General features: G+C 35.0%; 1 protein-coding gene across 1 annotated transcript in view; it reads right to left on the reverse strand.

Annotated features, from left to right (window-relative positions):
• Positions 1 to 26,344, reverse strand: part of DCC (DCC netrin 1 receptor) — a gene marked incomplete at its 5' end in the record, with an annotated part of 141,654 nt that overhangs the window by 111,254 nt on the left and 4,056 nt on the right. Inside the window, 5 exons of the mRNA XM_039255249.1 lie at positions 2,160 to 2,192; positions 7,081 to 7,275; positions 14,261 to 14,368; positions 18,937 to 19,075; positions 24,468 to 24,640. Coding sequence (XP_039111180.1) covers positions 2,160 to 2,192; positions 7,081 to 7,275; positions 14,261 to 14,368; positions 18,937 to 19,075; positions 24,468 to 24,640 — 648 coding nt within the window. The remainder of the gene's footprint in view (positions 1 to 2,159; positions 2,193 to 7,080; positions 7,276 to 14,260; positions 14,369 to 18,936; positions 19,076 to 24,467; positions 24,641 to 26,344) is intronic.

Below are 26,344 nucleotides of genomic sequence, written 5' to 3' on the forward strand. Positions count from 1 at the left end.
TTGCAAGATGAACTCTGACTCAAGGTGTTGAATTTCGTCTCAACAGAAATTCGGCTCCTGTCATAGATGTAACTGGGATCACTTCACCATGGGAAGGAGCAAATAGGTCTAACAGTAGGCACAATAAAACATATTCAACTGATTTGTTTTGTGCCAAGAGGGGGAACATTCAGAACATCTTTTTCCTCTTACTTTCATCAATCTTAGAAGAATCTTCAAGCTTGGTTATTTTTCTTCTAGGTGGTCATTGACTCAGAAGACTGACTTTGTTTACAGAGAAATTTTGATGGCCAGTAAATTTTATATGCTTTTTTTGTAAGAATGTAAAGATCTTATGTATAATCACTAAATTATATGCTGTCAGTTTCTCTCAATTTTACAAGTGATGTTGGTTAAGCATCCAACTTTGGCTTAGGTCATATCTCATGGCTAGGCTCATGAGTTTGAGTGCTGCATCAGGCTCTGGGCTGACAGCGTAGAGCCTGGAGTCTGCTTTGCATTCTATCTCCCTCTCTCTCTGTACTTATGCTTGTGCTCTCTCTCTCTCTTTCTCATATAAACATTAAAATATTTTTAAAATATTTGGTGTGTTTTCTATTCTTCTAAATATACTTTCAAAAATTGGGAATTACCTGCCTGTGGTGGGTGAGGGGGAAGGAAAAAAAAAAGAAAAGAAAAAAGGAATTTTCTGCCTGTGGAATTTCCAAATGCATTTAAGAAGGCTATGCAGAGCTGTTTTAATTATTTTATAAATGAAATAATAAAAACCGCTTCTACTAATCAATTATTCCAGATTTGGATCTGGCCAGCACTAATATTTAATTCACCGGAGTACATGTATGCTAACTGATCAGTGTTCATCATTAATAGTTTACAGATATCACCATTTAGTAGGTATTGATCTTACAAAAATATTTTAAGTGGAAGTAAGCAGAAGTAAGTTTAGGTGATTAATGGAAATGTTAACTCTGGGTAGACATTTCTGTATATTGATTCATTTTTATTACTCCATGTGTCAAGTCCTAGCCATGTTCTCTGAAGCAGAGGCATGATGTGAAGACTCAGAAGAGAGAAAACTGAAGATGGAATCATTATATAAAATACTACCATGTAGACAATCTTATGTTAGTGTTAATATCCCGATGCTTAATACTCAAACGTTAAAAAGCATTCTTGTTGAAAAGAATGTTTTCCTCCAATCTTATGAGATGGTGCCTTCTGAGACCTGATGCCTGCATGCAGGTTCCACTGATAGTAGACGTCCACAGCATGAGACAAAATACACAAACTGTAGGTGCTGAGCCAGCAAATACTAACATCACTGACAACCAGTTGCAAATACTTCCAAACTCCCCTTTCTTTAAAGAATATAACATGCTGAAGAAAATACAACACATAAACTATTCTTGTTCTCCTCTAGAATTTTACTGATTATCTTTGGGGTAAAAATAATGAAATCCTAATTTATCAGTGTGCAAATGATGGTAATAGCAAAGTCATATCTATGTGGGAATTGATGGATAACTCTTATTAATCTCCATTTTCCTTTGTGTAAGAACCATGCCTGTTTCTCTACATGAATCAGCTTTTAGCAAAAGATGGAAGGAGAATAAAATACTCTGAGTCAAACCAGCATCTGATTCACGGAATCAAAGCTCTCTGACTTCAAAATGAACAATAGTAATGCCCTAAGAAAGTTGTCCTAACTTTGTTTTTATTTATTAAACGAAGCTCACCGTAGAGAAAAAGCACACATGATTTACGATTTTTCTCTGTAGAGCTACAGAACTTTAATCCATAGCTCACGAAAGGGTGTAAGAGCAGCTTGAAAATTATGCTGAGCTTAATTATACTTAATGTGAATTATTCAGAAGTGCAGACAGAGACTAAAAATTTATTTCATACAAAGAAGCTTGACATTTTAATTGGTCCTTCAGAATAGAGACAAAACAATTTCCTCTCAAGAAAATTTACATCTTCCCAACAGACCTGCAGCTTCAGCCAAACAGAACTTCATTAACAAGATTAATTATCACGCCAGTGTCTGCTTCATCAGGTGTATGGCCCAGGTGATAAAAGGAATACAAAATAATGACTGACATTCCTAACAGATAGAATTGATTCAAGGAGAGAAAGGATGACAGATTGAGCCACCATACCTTGGTCATTAGCCATTTTGTCAGGGTGTTCTACTGTGGGGGAGAAAGAAATATTATTAGACATTGACATTTCCTAGCAAGAAAGCTGACACTTCAAATCAACAGTTTTGTTAACAAGTTTTCATATCAAGGCCAAAGCCATGTTGAAATAAAGTTGATAAGGAACCATGGTTGATGTGATTATTTCTATTTAATAGTAGTCAGAGGAAAAAATATGAAAATACTGATTTTGCTGTGCGTGTTCTTAAAAATGTTGTTTGTTTTATTCCTCTACACCTCAACTCAAGAATGATCATCATGGAAGCTTAATTAAAATACAATACATACAAAAAATGCATGCAATTACCAAGTACTTATCACCCATATATTTAAAATAAGCTAAAGAAGCTATTTTCTTGTCTTCAATTTTTTTTTCAACAAGAGAACTTAACTAATTCCCATGTGGATGGGGTAAAATAAAAGAATATAATAAATATGTTTTAATCTAAATGATTTGATAAGCTTTTAGACTTTAAAACTCCTATCTGCTGACAACTTCAATCACATTGTGAATAATGTTCTTGAAAAGGACTTATTTTTTGAAATTTAAAGATATCTCTAATTTATTTAAGATGGCTTCTTTTCTGTTAATAAAATATTACTGTGTGTGAGGTAAATCCATGGTATCATTGCTTTTATAAAATTGCGATGTGACATTTTGACCAATGTAGATCATTGTCAGTCTCTGTCAACTAGAATTATTTCCCTATACTGGAGTGTCTTTGAGCTTCCAGTCTTCTGGGTTTATTGAGCTCAACCGCACTAAAACTTGATGTGTAGGCTACTACACTTGCTGTTTGCTTCTTTATGTGTTGCAGTTAAACTCACAGAGAGAAATCCTATAGTGTTCCCATGAAAGCAACCTATAACCTAAACACCCTAGTTCTCTCATTCTGGGTAGCAGTCTCCAGCAAATCCATCATTGTTGCTTGAAAAATAACTTAAAGCAAATATCTTAGAAGTGGTGATCTTTCCTTTACTAAGTGAAGGTAACATAAATAATTGCTCAGAAAAATATATGGAATGGAAATATTTAAAAGCCCCTTTCAGATGAACAGGGTTCATGAATGTCACCTTATAGGACAAATTTCTAAACTTAGTTACACATTTCTATCACTTTTAAAATAATTTCATTTCTCTCATTTTAAAATAATATGTAGACAAATTCTATGAAATAAGGATAGACTGGGAAAGGTATCTTAATATGTAGTAGACTTCGAACGCTGAATGACTCTTTGGAAAATGGTGTATACACTAGAGTGCTCATTATATTAAGATTCTACCAGGTTTAAATAAGTTTTATAAATGTCATTGTAGCTCCTCAAGATTTAACAAACATTGTTTTAATTCACCAGGTTTTCTAACCTTATCTTTCCTAGTCTAATCATCACAACTTAATTTTTTTCTTAATATTCTCTCCCATTTGCCATTAAAGACTAATAACTTCTCAAGATACATTTTATTATAGTATTAGGAGATTGTTGATGAAAAGTACTTTTGATAGGCAACTGCATTATCTGTAGTTTATAGACAGGAATGGGATTTTTACTGAGATCCTAATGTAGTTTTTGAGAAAGGACACTATGTTGTAGGAAGTACCACACCAGGTCTCTGGTAAGAATGAGGAAGGAAATGTCAGAATCATATTTGACCAATAATCCAGAAAGCCTGAAAGCTTGGCAGCCAGAACAAGATATACTGGAGAAGCTACCCTAATCAGCATCTCATATTTAGGGGACATATGTTTGGAATAACATCAATAAAAGAAAAAAACAATATCATTTCATTTTCTTCATTTCTCCCCTTTGTCTTTAATTATACACATGCATTATCTACAGTCTAAGGAAATTTTTATCAAGTGACAAATAAATATGTTATGGGCAATGATGTCATCCTATTCTTATCTTCTGGATTTGTTTCTCTTTTAGTAATCTGGATTGGATATAACTTGAGAAATTTGAATGTCTCAAGAAAAATGATCAACCAAAGAGTATTTACCAATAGGGATAAAATATATCCTAATAGTTACTTTTTATTAAAGACAAATAATGGCATAAAAGTATCATAATTTGTGTCTTGGCTTTTTATTTGCTCCTGTCATTTGTCAAGAAAATCATGTATTTTGTAAAAAATAATTTGTAGACTAAAACTTTTTTTGTATTCTGGTATGGAACTTTCAGTTCTATATCCTTGGATGGGAAAGATGCTCATTTCAGTATGATGATTAAGGATGTCTAGAGAACAGACCATACTTTAGTGCTGTTTCATTGCCAAAGACTCTGCTTTTTTGTGTGTAGAAGGTGACTCCTTCCCTCCACAGAATCCCACTTTGGTCTGTTTTGGTAGAAGCATCCTCTCTTCCTATTGCTTGACAGGCTAACATGAAGAAGCTTGGTTTACTGGACAGAACAGCACATGTGATAGAAATTGACATGCATCTTATACCTCTTCCAAAGGCTTATAAGTGTATGGATATCTTAATGGAGAGTATTTGGGGAAGTATAATTGCAGAGTCCTATGTGGTTAGAGAATCAAGTTCAAAGTTCTTTTAATTGACATTCCAAAGAAACAGTCAGATATACCACATGCATGCATGTACACAAGGGTATTATAATTTAATCCCTTTTTAATTATAAGTGTCCTTTTCATTAACCAGTGATTATTGATTGAGTTTCCTATACCTCTCTTGATGGTGGCTAAAACCAAAGACAAAACTCTAGTCTCTCATAGTAAATGCTACTGTCATTGCAAAGCTTGCATATGAAAGAATGAGGTTTGTAGACACCTGCCTGGGGCATGATTTGCAATGAAACACTTGCCTGTTACCCAGTAGACTACTGAGAGCTTTCTTAGCTTCAAGACAACATGTGAGTCTTTCTTGCTGTCAAACAAAGTTACATTCTGATGAATAGAGGCCTTATGTTTTGAAGCAGCTTTGGAAACTGAAAATCTTAAATCAGAGAGCAGGAGCATGATTTGATGTCTTTAGTATAGATTTGGTTCACTGTGGCCAGTGAGTAATTTATAAGTAAATCTATTATGAATAATTTGTTTGACTTAGAATATTTGCCATTGTAACATATAGAATACATACATGTACAATGTCAATTATTGATAAAGATAGGCAAGATCAATATTTCTAAATAATTTAGAATGCAATCAATCTAAAACTTAGTTTACTATGTGAGCAAGATTTGTTTTAAAATCTAATTGACTATTAGTTGAGCATGACCTTATTGAGGATAGACAATATTAAACAGTTCAATCAAGATATTAGAAATAATGCTTGTGGACAATTATAACAAATTCCTGAATTTATTCTCAGTTCTGAACATCATTTCATAGATGAGTTTAAGGCACTTAAGGTAAACAGTACCAAATGAGATACAGGGTTCATTAAATAATCTACAGGATGGTTATCAGTGTGGGTCTGTATATCCTGTGATAACTCATCACTCTGCTGTTTAATACATTTGGATGCCTTAAATCATCTTAAATCCTCCCTAAGATCTCTAGTTGGCACATGATGTGAGCATGAAATTAATTTGGCACTTGTCTATAGATAAAGACGAAGCATTTGTGAAACAGTATCTAGTTACATTTCATGCTCCCACAAAATGAAGAACCAATTTCCTTTCAATTGCTCATTTGGAGTGGAACCTGATTTAGACATGAAGTCCTAAAAACCCGGAGAGATGACGATGAGCTCATTTCCTCCTGCCTCCCTCCCCAACTTCTCCTCTGTTGCTAAGAACTGTCACTAAGGCTTAGTCTGAATGCTTGTTTGTGTATTCTTGGCAAACTTTCAGATTTAGCTGTTACCACCAAGTCCGGCTTTGAATGGCTAGCTCCTTCACCAGAATTCAAAAGTCTACTATTTATTAGGGTACCTTTCCTAGGGAAATTGAATGGCTTTAAAATTGTTCTAAGATTCTTCTTTTAATATCCGACCAGGTGAAAATGTCAACCATCCTCATGTTTCTAATTTTTCAGTTGTTTGCCATCATGTATTACCAAGTTTTTGGCCAGATATCTAGACATAATGTGGTCACAGGTTTAAAAGCCAAGTACCTGTCTTTAGAACAACACACATAATGCCTACATATACATCTTTAAATATCAGCTATGAAACATTCAATTTTGTTTCAATTGCTGAATAACAGAGGCTCTTGAAACCATGTAAGTTCCAGAAAAAATAATACTGTTGTAAATTAGTAAGGACTAACATGAAGATTATTTCGATGTAGTCACTGTTCTTGGGCCTTACCATCTTTCTTTGTGAACATATAACTAGGCTTGAATTGAGTAGCTATTTTTATTCTTACAAGCATGGGGAGTTTTCCTCTAGTAATCAAACTGTAAGATTTTTTTTCCTTGTTGCTACCCTAGGTCTTAAAATAAACACATTCATTTTGTTTGAGATTTTCTGTCTTGCCATATCAACTTTTCTTTGTATATATAGGGACAATAGTTCCTCAAAGAAAACATTTAAAATTGGCAGTAGTATGACATTCACATAATTCAGTGCTTTTTAATTTTTATTTCCTTTATAAAATGGCTAAAAACTTTCATTATATTTTGAATAGAATCAATTCACATGAAATCAATATAAAATTCCAAAAGGACTGTAAATGAAAAAAAAAAGTCAAGTTAAATATGCCTGCCTTGTACTGATGTCAGAAAATGTGATAACACAATAGACCTTTCTTTGACTTGCTGGATTTCAGCATAAAAATGTACATTTTAAATTATTTTGAATGTCCACTGTAGTCATGTTGCCAATAGAGATGGCAAAGACAGTTCCTTACACAGACTCCATAACTTTTTTACCACAATCCCACGAGGAAAGAGAGGCTATACTGTATGAGAAAATTATTCAAACCTTTCAGAGTCCTGAAGAGGATGGGATCAGACAAGGGACCCACTCCTTTTGCATTTCGTGCTTGAATTCGAAAGTAATACATAGTGTCAAGGTTGAGATCCATGATTTGGTGAGTAAGTCGATCACCACTGATTGTTTCCATAACCCAGTCATCAATTGGTATGTTCTTGTCCAAGGTGTAAAACAAGATGTAAGCTGTGTAAATAGATGAATTTAACTTTGTTTATTATATTGACCACATGCTATACTTCTGCTTCTAAACACTCATGTTTCCCAAATATAATTTGCAATGATTATTATACATTCACAATCTATTAGTTATAGTATTCAGTTTGGCAAGTAATGACTTTTTTTTTATATTGCAAGGATCAACGATTGAATAGGCCATTCAAAATAAAAATATCTGCCATATTTAAAAATATAAAGTTTATGCTGCCTATAAATCCTGTGCATGGATTCCCGACTGATGGAAACACTGAGATAACAATGTCTGTTGTTTGTGGTGATACTGTTACACAGCAATAGATAACATAACAGGCAAATGGTAACCTTGGCAATCTGCACCCCAGGTGATTTCTGTATTCAAACAAGTTCAGGAATCACTGCCTTACTTGATATGTGCAATCTGTATATTTTTGGCATTTGTTGAGACTGTTGATGCAGCAAATATGAATGTCTTATAATGCAGAGAGCTCAGTAAAAGATGAAAGACACAGGTAAAGAATTCTGCAAAACTTACAAAGATTGTGCGAATCCTCCTTCTGGTTAATATTAATATTGGAAGACCATAATTAAAATGGATTGTAAAATATCACTAGGTAAAGAAGTTGTTTCTGACTCATTTATAACTCAACCCCCATGATTAATATCAATACAATTTTCTATATTTTTTGAAAACTCTACAGTATTTTTGAGTCAGAATAGTGTCCACTCTTGTCCTCTAAAGAGTCACATCTACTGAATAGAAGACCCTGGTACTGGTTATTTATTTGTTACTTAGTTATTTGTTTGTTTGTTTATCTTTAGTTTTTATGATGTGCATGTCTTATCTCTTCAAAAGGATACAAACATTCCTTTATTCAGGAGCCATATCCTATATTGCTTTATTCTTCAGAGAAACCAATAAAATCAACTCCACATAATAGGTTTTAAAACTCAGTTATGGAATGAAATCTCCTAGTCAGTAAGCACATATGTTTTACATTCATGACATTTAATGCAATTGTACAGTTATTATGGCCTGCTGTAAGTGTCCAAGGACACAGAAAGCTTGGAAAACTGTATTCTCATCTCAGGTCAGCTATTCCTGACTTTATTTATATATCAAATGGGAATATTTGATATGTACTTATTGCTATATTTATTCCTGACTTTGTGTATCAAATGAGAATAAAATATCTGCCTTCCTTGTGTTTTGGGGATGTTTTTCCTTTAAAAAAAGCATTCACGTAAGCATTTAAAAATGAGAAGTCTGGAATCAAATAAGTAGGATTGATGGTACAATAGCCAAAACATGGAAAGAGCCTAAGTGTCCATCAACTGACAAATGGATCAAGAAGATGTGGTTTATCTATACAATGGAATACTACATGGCAATGAGAAAAAATGAAATCTGGCAATATGTAGCAACATGGATGGAACTCTAGGGTGTTATGCTGAGTGAAATAAGTCAGACAGAGAAGGACAGATATGTTTGCACGTATAGGAGGATTAAGAGGAACGAAGGACCAAGGGGGAGAAGAAGGGGAAAAATAGTGGGGGAGAGGGAGGGAGGCAAACCATGAGAGACTCTTGAATGCGGAGAACAAACTGAGGGCTGATGGGGGTGGAGGAGAGGAGAAGGGGGTTGGTGGGCATGGAGGAGGGCACTTGTTGGATGAGCACTGGGTGTTATATGGAAACCAACTTGACAATAAACTATTTAAAAAAAAGAAAGAAAGGAAGGAAGGAAGGAAGGAAGGAAGGAAGGAAGGAAGAAAGACAGACAGACAGACAGACAGACCTGGCTATTTCACAAAGAAGAATTATAGCTCATTAATAAATAAATGCAAAATATTCAATCTCAATAGTAAATACGGAAATGGAAATGAAATAATGGTATGTTATTGATGAATATTCTAGAAATTATAATGTCCATTGCAATGAAAATACAAAAAGTTTCAGTTGGCATAAACCTTTCTGGAGGTTATTTTAAAATGTAAATTAAAAAAGCAGTAGTATCATATTCTTTCCTAAAAAAAATAGTAGTGTTGATGGTACAAGCATCAACTTCTAACAATTCCAAATTGTATTTGAAGTGATTCCCTGTTATTTACGGGGAAGCCTATTTTTTTTTTTTTTTTTTGTAAATTTGAGAACTGAGATGGAGAATAGAAACATATTACTGTGTCATTCTCTAATCATCAACTCTAAAAATTGGCCTTGGAGAAAGCAAATAATTTCATTTGGATTTGTTAGTTTGGTGTGGTATTGAAGTCTTAGCATATAGATTTCCACACAGGTTGGAATAAATTCATTGGTTTCCCAGAACCTTTTTGTACCTATATGTTCATTTCTCTGTGTCCAAGTTTTTTCTTCCTTTCTTTTCTTCCTTAAAAAAATAATTTTAGAGAGAGAGAGAACGTGAGTGGGGGAGAGGGGCAAAAAGAAAGAGATACTCTCAAGCAGGCTGCTCTGCTCAGAGCAGAGCCTGACACAGGGCTTGATCCCACAACCCTGGAATCATGATCTGAGCTGAAATCAAGAGTCAGATGGTCAACTGACTGAGCCAGCCAGGTGCCCCTCTCTTACTTTTTTCTACTTCTTTTTTGTCTCTTACCTACCATAACTAGCCAAATAATAACTATATCCTGTGATAGGTGATAAGACCTGGGACTGTTAACTCAAGTGGGCACTTATACACTAGAATCACATTTTTCTAAATACGTATAAAATATACCATCATATATCTGTCATTTTGACTATTTATACAAATAGGTAGTTGTAATTCCAAAAGGAAAGGGTCAAAAGTGTTCAATTTCACCTTCTTCTCTCTTCTGTCTTTATCTGTACTTATTCCTACAAGTCAATGATTCCCTTCTGTGGGTCACCTGCTAAGTACTAGGAAGACCAAGATGATTCCTACTAGCAAGGAGCTCAGCCCAGTGTGAACTCTTCCTGTTTCAAAAACTGACTCTGATAATCTTGAATATCAATAGATATACAATGGAGGACTCATTTCTTCCTTCTTTGGGGCAAAAAAAATGCTAAAAATAAACAGGCTATGGATTCAAGCCATAGGTCTATCATTTCCTGGCTTTGCAACCTTGACCAGCTTGCTTAATCTAAGTGTGTCAATATTCTCATCTGAAAATAAGTTGCTGTGAGGTACTGCATTTTAAGAATCTAATATAGTGGGTATTCATTTATATTATCTTATATAGAGTGACTATGTAGCAAATGCTCCATCAGTTCATTTTTTTTCTCTTCTTCCTTCCTTCTTTTCTTTTCTCTTTTTTTCTTAATATTAGTAAAGCTTAAGGAAGCATCATTCTTAGAACAGCTGAAACTTTGACTTCAAGTCAAGCAATAGATTTAATAGCGATTCAGAGATTATTCTACTCAATAAATATTTATTAATTACCTACTAAGTGTCAAGAATATTGATACTGAAGACAAAGCATTGGTCAAAATCTGAAACCTGTTTTATGGAATTTTCAGCCCTGTATTATAAGCATTTAGATTTTTCTCTCCTGATTATATGGGAAGGGAGTGTAGAGGAAGAAGTCAAGATGGCTAAATTTCCAATGTTGGCAACAGGGTGAACCTGATTTTTTTTTTTAAATGATGGAAGTAAGAATATTTAGACACATCTGATTATAGTGAGTGCTCAGGTGGGTCCACAATCCTGGATGGTCTTAAACCTATTACAGAATATAAGAATGAAGAATGCATCATTATTTGGCTGGTTATGGTAGGTGGCAAACAAACAAACAAACAAACAAACAAGAATGAAAAGAGAACAAAGGGAGAGAGAGAAGGATTGGGGAACAGAAGGAGGTGCCAATAAGACAGGCAAGTGGAAATGTATGATATGAGGTAGGATATACATATTTAGAATTCACTGGATGGAGATACATATTTCAGAGACATAAGTTTGCATTCACTGAAGCCTTGGCTATACTCTACACACTTTTTCAGATAAAGTAACAAAGAGAATAAAAAGATCTATTTAATAAACGGTGGATGAAATGTCTGCTAATAATATCAAGAGGAAAGAGATTTAAGAAAGAGGAACAGGACAATGACACACAAAAAAAGTAACATAATCTTATCCATTGGATAGTACTGATAAGGAAGGAAACAATCTCTCAAGACCTAACTTTTTTTTAAAACTATGTTGGTCTCTGATCTTAAATAATGTTAGATGCTGCATTTATTTAGATCAATGTTTCAAACTCTAGCTGTACATTAAAATCACTTGGGGAGCTTTTAAAATATAGCATGGCCAATCCTTTCTCAGATAAATTAAAACATAAATCAGTTGAGAATCACTGATTTGAACCAGTTGAATACTAATAAGCTAGAGCAAAACATAGTGTAATAGTGAAGAGTATGAACATGATTTTTAAATCCTAGCTCTGCTACTTCTTGGTTACTTGACTCTGGGAAAGCCATTTACCCTAGAAACCTCTGGTCTTTTTGTTTCAAACTGGAATAATAGGAAGATGGAATCCCTTATAATACTAAAGTGCTAAGCAGGATGCCAAGCATATAATAAATGCTTAATTCATTTTGAACCACTCTCTCCTGAAAATCCCAGTATAAATTCCTAAGCTGCCACTTTACAATCAAGAAATCCAGGCACTGGCATTATCTAGATCTTCTTTGTCCTCTTTTTTGTGTAATCTTTTTGAAGTATATATATTTACAAATTGATTATCTGGGTTCCATGCAGAGTACATGACTAAAGCCTCACCCTAGGATGGATTTCAAATGAGAATAATAACAGCTGATTTGTTTTAGTTCTCACTAGACATCAAAGACATTTCTCAGCAGTTTATTATTACATTCTGTAAAAGAATTTCTATGACTACCCCTATTTTATAGATGAGAATGTGAACTTAGGAAAGTTAACTTACCCAGGTATCTCCCTCAGAAGCTCAGGGTCTGAACCACCCTGCTCTACTGCTGTGTATATGCAAAGATTTGGGATAGCAAATAAATAGGAAGGAAAGATGTGAACCTCTCTCCCACATCAGCACACACATGCTCTGACACACTGAAAAGAGGTCACATTTCCTTTATACTTTAGAGAAAAACAGAGTGTTATAAATCCGGGTCCTCTGCTATATGGTATTTTGAAAATTTCATCATCCTGTTTCCTGGAAGTAATTTCACTGAAAGAATCAAAATATGTATGGAATAGAAGTTATCTTAAGGGTTTTGCTCTCTGTTGAGTTGAGTCAAAATGTCTCCACTTGACAATAACAACTTTGTTTTAATAAATAAACTAGGCTTTTGAAGGTAAAAAGTACTGCCTCCCATACTCTTACTTTACCATTGTGAGAGACTGGATACTGAACATACAACTTTTAATAACATGTGGAGAAGGTTTCTTATACATACACTGTCACTTTGACACACAGAATTTTATCGCTTGGATTAATTTGCATTTCTTAACATGGAGCAGACTTTCATTTTTTCCCTGAAAAAGCAAAATTAAGCTTCCTTTCAGAGTTGAAAACACATTCCATTGTTTACATGGACTATTTGATGAGATTCGTTTAAATAAGAGTGGAGAATTTTGGTAGTATATGACTTCTTTTATCCTTACCAAAAAGTAAATTTTTTCCCATCAGAACTTGTTTTTATTTAGACTTCTGTTTTTTTCTTCTTAAGCTTATTATCTATTGATTTATCATATGCTTATAAATAACTGTTTATAACATAATAAAAAAGTCATCATGTAAACAAATCAAAATCTAAAGATGTACTGAAATAGAAGCAAAGAAAATAAATCATAACACTGAAGGGAAACAGAAAGAGAAAATTAGAATGAGCCAACCTCAGTTTTACAAAGGCTAGCAGTGACAACTCAGCATATAAGTTTTGGGGGAGATTTAATATCCCTCTTTTTTTTCCATATTTGTCAGCTCAAATGAAAATTCTGTTTGCTATTGCACTAAGAGCAATTTCCTAGAGAAAACAAGTCTTCTACTTAAATTTAAATCTCATTTGGAATTTTCACATTATCTTTTCATTTTGGAAAATTCAGAAAGTAACTCACACAAAGTAAATGTGTGCCATCTGAACCGTAATTTCCAAGCTTATCTCTGTTATCACAGAATGACTGAAATACTTTGTTAATTTATAATAGTTCTATCCACTTGTATGCAAAAAAATAAAAGAAGAAAATGGAGTGACTCTTACATGTGCCTAACCCAATGGTTCAAGTTAATTAGACTATAATGTGCACATTTTTAGTTATACAATATTTTTCATAATAATTATATGCTATGGAGACATCTATTAAAAACCTAAAGTGATCATTTAAATGCAAAATCCCTGATAGAACTCCATTATATTTTTCATACTAAATTAACATTACAGGCTTCTAATGGATGCTTTAATTAGGCATTGATGTTATCAGCAATATTTGGCAAAATAAAATGTGTCACTGTGAAATATTCATTAAGTTCAATTTCTGTCAGTCAATATTAAGTATTTTATGAACCTTATGATTTAAGTAAGAAGCTAAAAGCTAAAGTGAGAAACTAAAAACCTCTTTTGTATGTGCCATTCAAAAATACATGGTCATTAGGTGTCTTTTGTATTTATAACTGCCAAACAACCAGCTTCTCTTTAGTCTTTTATGCTCAGGGAAATTCCATTAGAAGGTTGTCCTAAAGATCCACAAGATGAAAAACAAAAGGTCTATACTAATTGAAATACACATCCTTCAGGAAGCAACTCAAATGAAATGTGTGTGTGTGTGTGTGTGCATATTTGTAGGCACCATTAGAAGAAATTCCATGGGGTGGGGGGAGGGTGGGCAAGAAGAGACAACCAGGAAGCATCAGGGAGGACACTGAAATGTCAGGACAGAAAACAAATACACAAAAGGCATGAGCAGTGCATAGGAGGTGAGAGAATCACAGGCCAAGCAGAGCAATGCTGGAAATGAAGCCGAGATGCTCACCAGTAATTTTCCCATTGGCTTCCAAGGGAGGCTGCCAACTCACAATGACAGCCCGAGGCTTCCCTTCTCGAGTAATGACTGTCAGATCCTTGGGAGCAGAGGTCGGGGCTACGAGATGAAACAGAGACAAGACCTTGTCATTGGATGTGAAAGAAAAGAGACGTTTATGAGACTTCTAATCATGATGTTGATGCTCAGAATCCATCGTGCAGTATACCATGTTTATCTTACCAGTTACGAGTTATTTCAAGTGTTTTAATTACACAAGCAAACAAAAATGTATAAAACTAATGTTTTTCCATGGAAGTTAAATGACTTCCAAAGGTGTAAATATAGAAAAGAGAACAGAACATGTGTGAATACAGAGGAGAAAAGTATAACGGGTATTTCTAAGCAAGTGCCACACTACACATGTAAGAATCATTATAAGAACAAAGAAATGTACACATACTTAGTGGGATTGATGCCTACGTGTCTCCAAGAGACAGAATTCTGTAACAACTGTAGGATTTATAAATCCAAATGTCACCTAATTCTATATTTTCTTAAAAGCAAGAAGAATAAAAGAATGCATTTAAATGCAGGTTAAAACATCCTGCCTAGGTAAACATACTAAGTATCTCCTAACAAACATAGCAAAGAAGGCAAAAACAAAATTTGAAAATAGAAGAGGTATGGAATCTGCGAAAGTCTTAGTATCAGTCTGGCATGGAAAAAGAAGGCATGAAACTCTGCCTTTCTTAGAGTTACTTTTCCCACATGTTGTTGAAAGTGGGCAGAATTTATCACCCCAAAATATGCCTCTTTGGCCTAAGGACAATTTTAGGCTGATTTTTTTTTTAAGACCACAGTAGACATAGGAAAAGCTCTGAAAATTTAGTAGATGTTACCCTTTTACAAGAGAAATTTGGGTTTATAAGAGTGTCCCCCTCTTGGTACCAAGAAGAGGATGACAAAATCTCTAGAAACTTTTATAACTCTGCATTACAAGGACACTCTGGTTTATTGTGAGTTGCCTGAAAAGCTCCCATGACTGGCTCCCCACCCCAGAACATATTTTTTTTTTTAGTTGGAGATTGTATATAAGGTGATGGCCTGGGCCATTTTAGGGAGTTACTCAGTTTTCCTGAGTATTCTCCATGTATACAGGAGGTATATATGTCATTAAACTCCTGTTTGTTTTTATCCTATTAATTTGTCTTTTATTATGGAGGGGTCTCAGCCAAAGACCTAGAAGAATAAAGGGAAAATTATTTTTCTTCTTATATTGTGCTCAGTAAAAGTTTAAACATATTTTAAAGGTGGCAGTAAACTGGCCAAGCCAGTCCAGTATCTTCCAGGTTTCTTTAAACCTGCTTTCCACTGTTTGTGCTTTGAAATGCAGTGAGTTTTCCTTTCAGGCAAAGCACACAGTGCCCCACGTTGATTATTGATAGTGTTTCTTAGTTACCCTCAGTTTGACCTGGGAAATTTCGGAACACATCTAAGTTCTAAGCTCCATGATTGGATTCTAGAGGTATTTCTGGATCTCTGCTTAAGAATGATTGTGTATTACAAGATAGGTACAATTTGGTCCTGATTCTGAATTCTTCATTTTTACCATCATTCTCTTTGGCTCTTCTGTTGGCCGTATCATGTGGGATCTGAGCAACACTACTTCCAGTTCCTCTTCCCAAGTATAATTTCAAGTGAAGGAAATATCACCATTTCCATGTACCATGTCATTTATTTCCAACGCCCTGATTCTCAAAGCCACTAGTATTCCAGGTTAACCAAAGCTGCACCTAATCATAATAACCTGACAAGGCACCTAACGTATTTCAATTAAAAAAAAAATGAAAGCAGGAAGAGAATACATAGGTCTAGTGTAGTTGAACCCGGAGTAAAGAGACTGCATATGTATATGGGTTAATGAACCAAGAATGAGGACATTCTTGCAAGAAAAGATCTGTGACAGCAAAATACCAAAGAGGCAATAGTGTCTTAGAGAAGGGTTATTCTCATAAAGAGTTCATTCAAGATATTTTCTAAGTCATGGACAGGAAGGTAACATGTAGTCACAAAGTGACTTAGAGTACTATATCAAGCACAATAAGGAATTTTCTGATTATGGAAGTAATTAAAAGAGCTGTCTTTCTAACTACTCAGGATAGTGTGTTTTTTCTTAATTGGGTTAAAATTCCAATTGATGGCTATTTATAAAACAGTCAAATAGTGATGATAAGATTGCTTTACTTAATCTGTTACTGTATTCAAAAAAGATAAAATGACCTCAACTATACCTAACAAAGAAATACACTGAAGAGGTGGTTATTTTTCAAAAACAAAAAACAAAACAAACAACAACAAAAAAAACACCAAACTATCTAACAACTAATCTATTTCAGGTGTTGTGCAAGTGTTTTCTTTTTCCTCAAGCCATATGGATGTTGGTGAATAGCAATTCTGGTATTGGAATCAACAGTTTCAATGTTTAGGATCACCATGTAAGCTGTACATTGTTTGGACAGGAATGTGGGCCTAATGGCTCCAATCTACTGAGTCAAGCAGAACATCTCTGATCTGTTCCTCTCCAATCTCATGGGTTCTGCCCAGAGGCAACCTTTTAGAAATTCTTCACTGACTACCAATTCTCTGTGGATTAAATGTAAATAAATAACAAATAACAAACACCAGGCCCTGGTATTTACACTGCACTTTCTTTTACAGCCTCATTCCCTCTTGTTGTTCCATGAATCTTGTGCTGCAGTCACTCTGAACATCTTTCTGATACTTTCTCATGTATTTTTGTATATGCCGCTCCTTTCCTTCGAAGTTCCTAGAATGGGTACCTGAAGCGCTACCCTGGCCATACTCAATTATTACTTCTTTTGTGAAACCTTTCTTCATTCCTCCAGACAGAATTTATACTTGGATCTGTTTGTCTTTGCCCAAAACTCTGTGGTTGCATTTCTTACATTATTTCATTTTTTTCTGCTTTATTTCATTATTTCAGGGGTCCTCCCAATTATTTCTATTTTACTTAACTAGAATAAAATTAAGGATTTATCACCTGAACAGAATGAAATGTTTTATTTCAAAGATTTGCCAACCACCCTTACCTTTCTCATAAGCAATTCTAGTGCAAGAGCATAACTATGTGGCCCTATACAGTCTTTAATGTTACTACAGAATTAGAAGCAAACCTAGCATTATTTCATTCAGTTCATTTCCTTCTCACAGTTATAAAGGCCTGAAGACACTTGTGAATTACTTTTTGTTTCTCATCATCACCCAGGAATCTCATCCACATGCTATTTACACTTTTGTCCAGATCATTATCTGCTTTGACAATGGCCCCACCTAAAGCAGTTAATATCTTTTTGTCAGGAATGGGTCTCACCGCTAGTATCCCTACAAGGCGATGCAGTTGATGAAAAAGCAAGAGAATACATTTATCAAGTCAGATGCTAGGGTGCATTTTGTTTATGAAAGGGAAAAAAATGAATGAATATGCTTGCTTGATAAGGAAATTACTATTCCTTCTCTTTCGTTCAGGGAAGACTCCTTTCATTTCCTTTTAAGAAAAAAGGAGGATCAAGGGCTTTATTCTCCTCATAGTACATAACTCATTCAGCATGTCTTACTCTTCCCTAGAAGCTGTGAACATTGGCACCCAGGGCAGAATTCTAGGAGAAAGAGTTAATATATGTAAACATGTAAAACAGAAGAAGATGAAATATAAAAAGAAGGATGTTGCAATTAAATCAGACATTCTAGAAAACTTCTTATAGAAAGAAGTATCCACAAAATGTAAAAATATTAACAGTGAAATCTCTGAGTTAAAGTCGTAGCTTGGACTAAAAGTTAGAACTGCAATGCCATGGGACAAATTCTAATGGAAAAAGAAATTCAACTTACCCAGAGAGTTTTATTGGTATAATTTTATTTGCAATTTGGAAATGCGTGTAGTTTACCCCTAAACAGAATACCATGAAACCAACCAAAAAGCATGTCAACCCCCTAGTCTTCAGATGTTGGGTTTCTATAAACTATAAAAGCCAAGTGTACTGCATGTCTGTTAAGTTATAAATGCAACATTTATGATCCATAGTAAATGTGACTGGTAAAATTTACAGGGAGTTATATTTTCCTGCGATTTGAACTATTTCAAATTGCATGAAGTTTTTTCCATTGTGTTGTCTTATTTCCAAGGAGTGAACAAAACCACAAGAAAACTTCTTCCCATACCCAGTTGAGGTTATTTATGGTAAACATTACAATGTGATTACAGTTGTAATGCAATGTTTTATTTTGTATCCAATTTCTTTCCAAAAAAGTAAATATGCTCCATGATTGCTCATCAAAGACTCAAATGTTTTGGACAGAGTTCAGTGTCTGGATTTCTGCCTTTACTTAAAGGGATTGAAAAAAAGATTGACATTCAGACCCTCAGAGTTAACACCCAGATTAAAACCAGATTACTCAGTATACTGGGGACTCATTTTCTTCTTTTGTAGAGTGGAGAGGATAATGCCAGATATAAAAGTGCTTCGAACTACAAAGAATAAAAAATTTCCTGCAGGATGAAGTGTGGCTTAGACATCACAGTGCATATAAGTTCTAACACAAAACCTGGGAAACACCATTGCCAAAGTCAAAAGTCGAAATTTGGAAGCAAGCCTTTCTTCACATACCTGCTTCATACGTGGTGGCATGGGCAGTCATGCTCCATGTGCTTGACCTTCTGTTTTTTGTTACCATAACCGAGAACTCATACATTGTGTTGGGTTTGAGGCCTGTTGCTGTGTAACTCAGAGATGTTGTGTCTTCTGACTGTACAAGTGGGAAATAAGCAAAGAGAAAAAAGATGAACTCTATCAACTTGGTAAATCAAACCATGTACAGAGACTACCAAACAACCCAAAAACCGTCTGTTTCCAAACAGCATAAAAGCTATGACAGAATTGGCTCTACTTCCCTTCTGTCAACCAGTTTACACTGGCTGACTGTACATCTAAAATATGATGGATAAAATCAGGTGTGATGTTGTCCAGAGGGGCGGCTAGATGATTAATTTTCCCAAGTAGGGCAATAACCACTGTGTCAGGACCAATTCTATTTGTTTCTGTCAATTCTGTTTTTAAGGTAATCTTCACTGACTTTAATTTGTTTGTAATAATCAAAATCATTTTTACAGAAATTTTCATCTATGTATTTTAAGTAGATCATCATGATTATTTTTCACTAGTAATAACATTAATTTTAGAGTTCTGCTCCTTGTGATTAAAAAAAAAATTCTTGAGAGTACAAACTTTTTGTGATTCCAGAATCTATTTGGGTATTATAAAAAATAGATAAAAGCAATGTTGTATTATGTGGTCTTCTTTTGTGCAGTGTTCTCATTAAGCACACATTTCAGTATGGTCACTACAGCAACTGATTAGGAGGGAACAACAAATTGGATAAGTATTAAATGATTACATAAAGTGTTAGTATTATTTCTCTTTTGAAACCATTCTTTGTCTCTCTTTTTTTTTAATTTTGAAAATTTTTTTATTTATTTGTGTGTGAGAGAGAGACAGTACAAGCAGGGGAGTGTCAGAGAGAGGGAGATACAGAATCTGAAGCAGACTCCAGGCTCTGAGCTGGCTGTCAGCACAGAACCCAACACAGGGCTCAAACCCATGAACCATGAGATCATGACCTGAGCTGAAGTCAGACACTTAACCGACTGAGCCACCCAGGTGTCCCCTTTCTTTGTCTCTTAAATAGCAGGTTAAAGATATTTTAGTAGAAAGTAAATTACCTATTTTTATTGCTTACTCAAGAAATCAAAATGTTAAGAAAAAAATAGTTTAATCTTCCAGGTTAATGCATATTTTTCATATGATCAGGCAAATTTAGCCCATTTATGCCTCTCGTAAGTATCAGGTTATGCTTGGTATTTAGATCTTGATCCTCCTCCAAAGTTTCATATTTATTTTCACTTTTATATTCATTACATTTGTTATATATCTGTGTCTAGAAAATTGAGGAAAGTTCTTTTTCCCCATCTATGTCACACCTATCTCCTCCCATACTACTGTAGTGTGGTATATCTTTTTTACTGTACTATGAATCCTTAGATTATAGCTATGAAAATCCTACATTTCATTACAAAACCAAATAAATATTTAAGTGTACTAATAACATTTTGATGATGTGCTCATCCATCCTATTAAAGTGATGACCTCATAAACATCTATCAGAAGGTCTTCTTTAAAAAAGCCGTAAAAATGTGGGCCTTAAGTAAATGTAAAAATACATTGTAGACTCAGGAAGATAGAATCCCATCAAATAAAATACAACATAGACAGCTAGTATCTGACATGCTGAAATATAACTTCCAATCCTGTCTTCTTCACTATCATGAACATTTTGAAGTCTTAGAAATGGAAATAAGGGAGAAATGGACAAAGAGAAATATTTCAGCTAGGACAAAAGGATCAAGCTTTTTATAAAACTAGTTTCTCTGACAAAGAGATAAAAGTCACTGGCATTTGGGAGGCCGCTAAGTAATACTGTCCTTGCTTGTGATCTAGAATGACACACTTGCATTCTGTACATACCATGAATTCACTGGGTTTTCTCAGGAACTTCATGGAAGATTCTGGCTCAGAATAAATCATTAGCCTAGAAGTACTTTGGAAATTCATGGCCAGCTATTTTTGTGAGCATAGAATACCCGGGAACTATCTCTCTGAGGCTCAGTTTGCTCATCCATAAAATGGAGATAACCGTAGCACTGACCTTCTAGCATTATTTAAAGTGTAAAATAAAATATAGTATCTTGTCCAGGGAAGGTTATAGATGTGCTAGCTACAATATTTCATGCATTGTCTAATGTGATATTTAACTTTAAGGCATGTGTTAGGTACCCTATTGAGAGGGATATCTTGAGGGGGAGACTCTTTTTTTTTTTTTTTTTTAATGTTTTATTTATTTCTAGGAGAGAGAGAGAGACAGCGTGAGCACGGGAGGGTGAGAGAAAGAGGGAGTCACAGACTGAAACAGGCTCCAGGCTCTGAGCTGGCAGTCAGCACAGAGCCCGACGCGGGGCTCGAACCCATGAACAGTGAGATCATGACCTAAGCGAAAGTCGGACGCTTAACCGACTAAGCCACCCAGGCACCCAAGGGGGAGACTGAGTCTTGCAAAACTTTATATCTTCTGTAATACCCATGTTATTTTTTTGCACTGAGAAAAAAGACTAACTTTATTTTATTTTATTTTACAAATAGTTTATTGTCAAGTTGGTTTCCATATAACACCCAGTGCTCATCCCCACAAGTGCCCTCCTCCATGCCCATCTCCCCCTTCCCCCCCCCCCACCCATCAGTCCTCAGTTTGTTCTCAGCATTCAAGAGTCTCTCATTGTAATACCTATGTTATATCTGGTAAGCCCTAGTCAATACTCAATGAATGTATTTTGAATAGAAATTAGTATAAAACATCATGTGATTAATCATTTTAGTAGAAACTAAATTACAGAACATTGCTCCTTCTGATAAGGAAAATCAAAACAGAGTTTTAGACAATGTTTGGCCTCTGGCTTGATTTGGGATTAAATGAAATAGGAGGGGACTCTGGTGGGGATCACCTAGGATAATGCCATAAGGTCAACCAAGCTCTAGCTATAGTTCCACAGGAAATTTTTTTCAAGTTATACAGTCTACCTATGTCTTCGTAAAGGACATGCTTAATTATGGAGAATCTTAGTTTTTTGTTGTTGTTGTTTTTGTTTTTTTTTACGGTAGGTGTGAATAATCCAGCCATATAGATGAGAACAATGAGATTGAGTAAGTTCAGTGACATGACGGGACACAGCAAAACCAACTGTTGTGCCCACGTCATTTGACTCCATGTCCTGATTTTTCTCCCTCTATCTTGTGTATGCTCCACCTACCTTCTAATGCTGTACTGGGGAGTGAGATGAAGTAGGCATGAAAGTAGTTAAAAGTTCACAATGTAAAATCAAAGCATTCTATTACCATTATTTGTAAAACTTAAGTTTATGGCACTACTTTCTAGTGAACTAGATATGTTCTGTATTCATCTTTGCTCTCCGGGTTACTCCACTTTTCCTCTAACCCTCTTCTTCACAGGGGTGTGGATGTAGAGCATGGGTGTGTAAGAAGGGGGACAGAAGGGTAGTAACTGAAAGCCTTACGTCAGGGAAGATGGTGGGAAGAGGAACATTTAAAATCTTTTTTTCTATTCCCAGATATCAATCCATGAGAGAAATCAGCCTCCACTTATAAAACAGCTTTTGGGTTGAGTCTTACTTTGTAGGCATTCTCTGTGAGACTCAATAATTCTGTGTCTGCTGTATTAACCATTCAACTGAAATAATTTGCCTCAAGAAATTTTGGAACTTACGAACAATCATTGTCCCTCAGAACATTTCACATACTGGCAAAGTACCCATGGCCATTCTGTGAAATGAATGTATCGGCAAAGTACAGCAATTATGAGCATAAAATTTTTAAAGTAGTCTTTTAAAAGTAAACTTAGAATTGGGCAATCTTTATATAAAGAGAGACTTTAAAGAAATGTTCTCATATGTTTCATTGGTTGTCTTATCTGATAATGCTATCTTTATTTATAGTTGTGCTGAGTCTTAAATCTAATACTGCAAGGAGATGGATAGGGTACTTACAACATGTGTTATATCAATGATACTATTTGGACTTGCCTGGAGAGTTTTTCCAAATACCTGACCTAGCAGGGAGGCAATACCAAAGAAAGCTTTTTAAAATGGTTTCAACTAAAACTGATTTATGATGAAATGTCAGTTTTATGCCACTTAAAATTTGAAAGAGACTAGAAGTAGATCCAGCATGGCTACAGGAAGAAAGAGGCAGATTTAGAATATTATTGGTAGGATTTTGCTTAATCTCCAGGTTCTTTAGAGTCTGACACTCCCAAGGGATATTGTCATCCCTGAAATCACCTCTGGCTAGAGGCAGGATTAAGCAAGATGGCGGTCCAGTGGAAAGAACACTGGTTAAAATATCAGGAAGTTCAAATTCTGAGAGCTATTCCAGTAGAGTGGGAAAGAGAAGGGATATAAAGGGATATGAAGAAGCAGAAGGACCAGGATTGAACTATTGGTTCCTTGGTTATTTGGTTATTTGGTAACACGTATGATCTTATTTTTAAAGCTAACTTCTTGATCCCAAATGCTCATTTTGTAAAGCTTTATATTTTAAATGTGCATTCATATATTATCTCACATGAATAGCCTATGAATTCTTTGAAGTGAAGCAATGGAACTGCGTGTCTTACCCATTCCAAAGTTATAAATAATATGTCAAGTAGCAACAACTAAACTGTGTTTAACTGCCTCTATAATCTAGTGCTGTTCTAGGTACATAGTAGGTACTTGATAGTCACTTGTTGCTTTTCTCATTTTTTTTCTATATTTTGTGTACTGTTTGTATATACTAATATTGTGGCAGGCTTAGGTGGTAACAAAATTGTCTCCATGTGTAACTGTTTGTTGGTGTTACTGAAGCTGGCTGACAGAGATTTAAAAGTAGTGAAGAAAATGCCTCAAATATCTATCTCTCCAGAGCTCTTAACAGGATTATAGGACGCGTCAGTGAAAGGGGTTGGTGCCATTCATATTGGTCAAAGGGGAGAATGCACTGGGGCTTTCTTTACCACATGGGTATGTTTCAAGGCTAACTGAGGAAGTAAATGCTAATGGCTTCGAGTGTTTTCTAAGGACCTTATTACAAAATCCTGCAACTGTGTTCCCAGCTGTATTCACTGTCAAATGGGTCTCCGTAACATTAATAGGGTTACCTTTGGTGTCAATCTAGATTTCAAACAAAAAGAAAGACACCAAAATCTATCCAGAAAATTAATGTGGAGTCCTGCTATTTTCAAAGGAAAATGGCATTCCCCTGTACAGAATCAATTTATTTATACAAATGCAGCATCTGGTGGAACTCAAATAATATTTTGCATTTCTTGATGTTTTTCTACCTTGCCTTAGAATTGTTTCCTAAGATACAATTATTCCCATTCTAATTTTAGATATTGAGTTATTAAAATGCCTTGTTTTCCATTTAGTGCCACGGCAGCAAAATGACTCATGACAGTCCAGGAAGCATTCAAAACAATGTATTAAGCAAATGACAGTTCATTTTAAATTTTACACTATCAATTAGAACTTCACCTTGTATTTCGCATTCGCAGAAAAGCTGGTCCTCCACCGGACAGTGTAAAGTCGCACTTCAGATGTTTTTTGGTTCTTAGGGACAGAGTTGTCTGCCCAGCTGACCCTCACAGCATCGTGGGTAAGAGCCACAGCCTGTACACCTACTGGTGGGAGCATGGGGGTGGAGACATCTGGGACCGAGGTGGGGAAATCATCAAGCAAAGGATAATAATCAACTGGGTCAGTGGGATCTGGGTTTAAAAACCCGCCAAATGAAACAAACAAATAAATACATAAATAAAAGAGTTAAAAAAATAAATATCAGTGGTAACACATCACAATGAGTTAAATGCATGGCAATAATGATGAAAGGGAACATGAGAAGAACAGAAAAAAATACAATTAATTCAATCGGAAAACTCATTAGAAACAGTATTGCTATATTACAAAAATAACTGACTATTTTCTACAATTCACTCATTTCCTTACAGTGGTTTTATCAGCTCCACTTTTGGTGGTCACTTCTAGTTATATATTTTAAAAGTCCATTTCTTCTTGGAGTGTTGCACATTGCTTCTTAAAAGGTTTAGCATAGAACTTATCAGTTTTATAACTACACAGATAACTTAAAATAACAAGATCCAAAGGAGTATCTGGTTTATTTCTTCCTGAGAAGGAAAAAAATGCCTATCTGATACCTATTTGTTTATGTTTGTTTATTTTTCTCCTTTTCTAACTTGATTTGGTTTCTCTAATGCTTTCATTATTGCTTAGCTTATATCTGCATAAGTATTGTTTGAGCAGGAAACAAACAATAAAGACCAAAGGGCTCTGTGGTCCATAGCAATCTGTCTATGGTTATGATTGCATAAAACTAGACTGACCAAGTCCATGGTCCACATGGTCTAATGATATGCTTGATAACTAGGTTTCTTGTAGCACTTGGTACAGCAGGTTTTCTTAGATTGAAACCCTTAAAGAAAGCATGGAAGTGTCCATTTTACTCCATTCTCACAGAGTAATTAGCTAAGTTTTTAGACTTTTAAGGCATACCTAGATTCTGTATTACTTGTTCCCTAATATCAGGCTCCATGGAAAGACGTTATATTATTGACGGGAGACAGAATGAACTGTGTAAGGTACACACGTGCTTTGTTCCATTAACATAATCAGAACCTGCATAAAACTGTGTATGGCTTTATAAAATTCTCTAGAAAAAGGTACACACGTGCTTTGTTCCATTAACATAATCAGAACCTGCATAAAACTGTGTATGGCTTTATAAAATTCTCTAGAAAAAAATCCTGTACTCTTTTTATGCTGGGGATATCAGAATCAGAGGAGCTTATTTTCTGGCCATCGTATGGGTTCAATTTTGAGCCTTTTATTTTATACCTAAGACTTTTACATTTTTGAAATTTTACCTTTAAATCATGTAATATTATATTCTCATTAACAGAAAGGAGCCTTCAGGCTGGGACTATGATGACCTGCTAAAATGTAGAGTATCTGAAGCAGTGTATATACAGAGTTTATATTTTTAAATAGCCTAGTTCCAAGCACAGCAGCTGCTGGCTGGTTTTGATTACTTCACTTGGTCCACCATATTTCAAATGCCTATCCCCTACTCATCACTCTGTTTTCCAATGAATTATTTAGTAGTTTACTGGGCTGTGGTCTTTGGAGCAAAATATAAAACCTGAAAACAAAAACAGAACAAAAGGAAAGGAAAAAAAGGGAGAAAGGGAGAGAAAGAAAAATGTGTGTTTAAAATTTAATGACAGAGCCCAGGCTTTCCATATTTCCTTTGATGTGTCTTTTTATTAAGGGCTCCTTTAAACCCAAATGGATTTATGAAATGATGAAACGGGAGCTAAAGAGCATCAAGGAGGATC

This window comes from Hyaena hyaena, unplaced genomic scaffold, assembly GCF_003009895.1.
Source record: "Hyaena hyaena isolate Hyena2069 unplaced genomic scaffold, ASM300989v1 scaffold_523, whole genome shotgun sequence".
In the NCBI taxonomy this organism is placed as follows: Eukaryota; Metazoa; Chordata; class Mammalia; order Carnivora; family Hyaenidae; genus Hyaena; species Hyaena hyaena.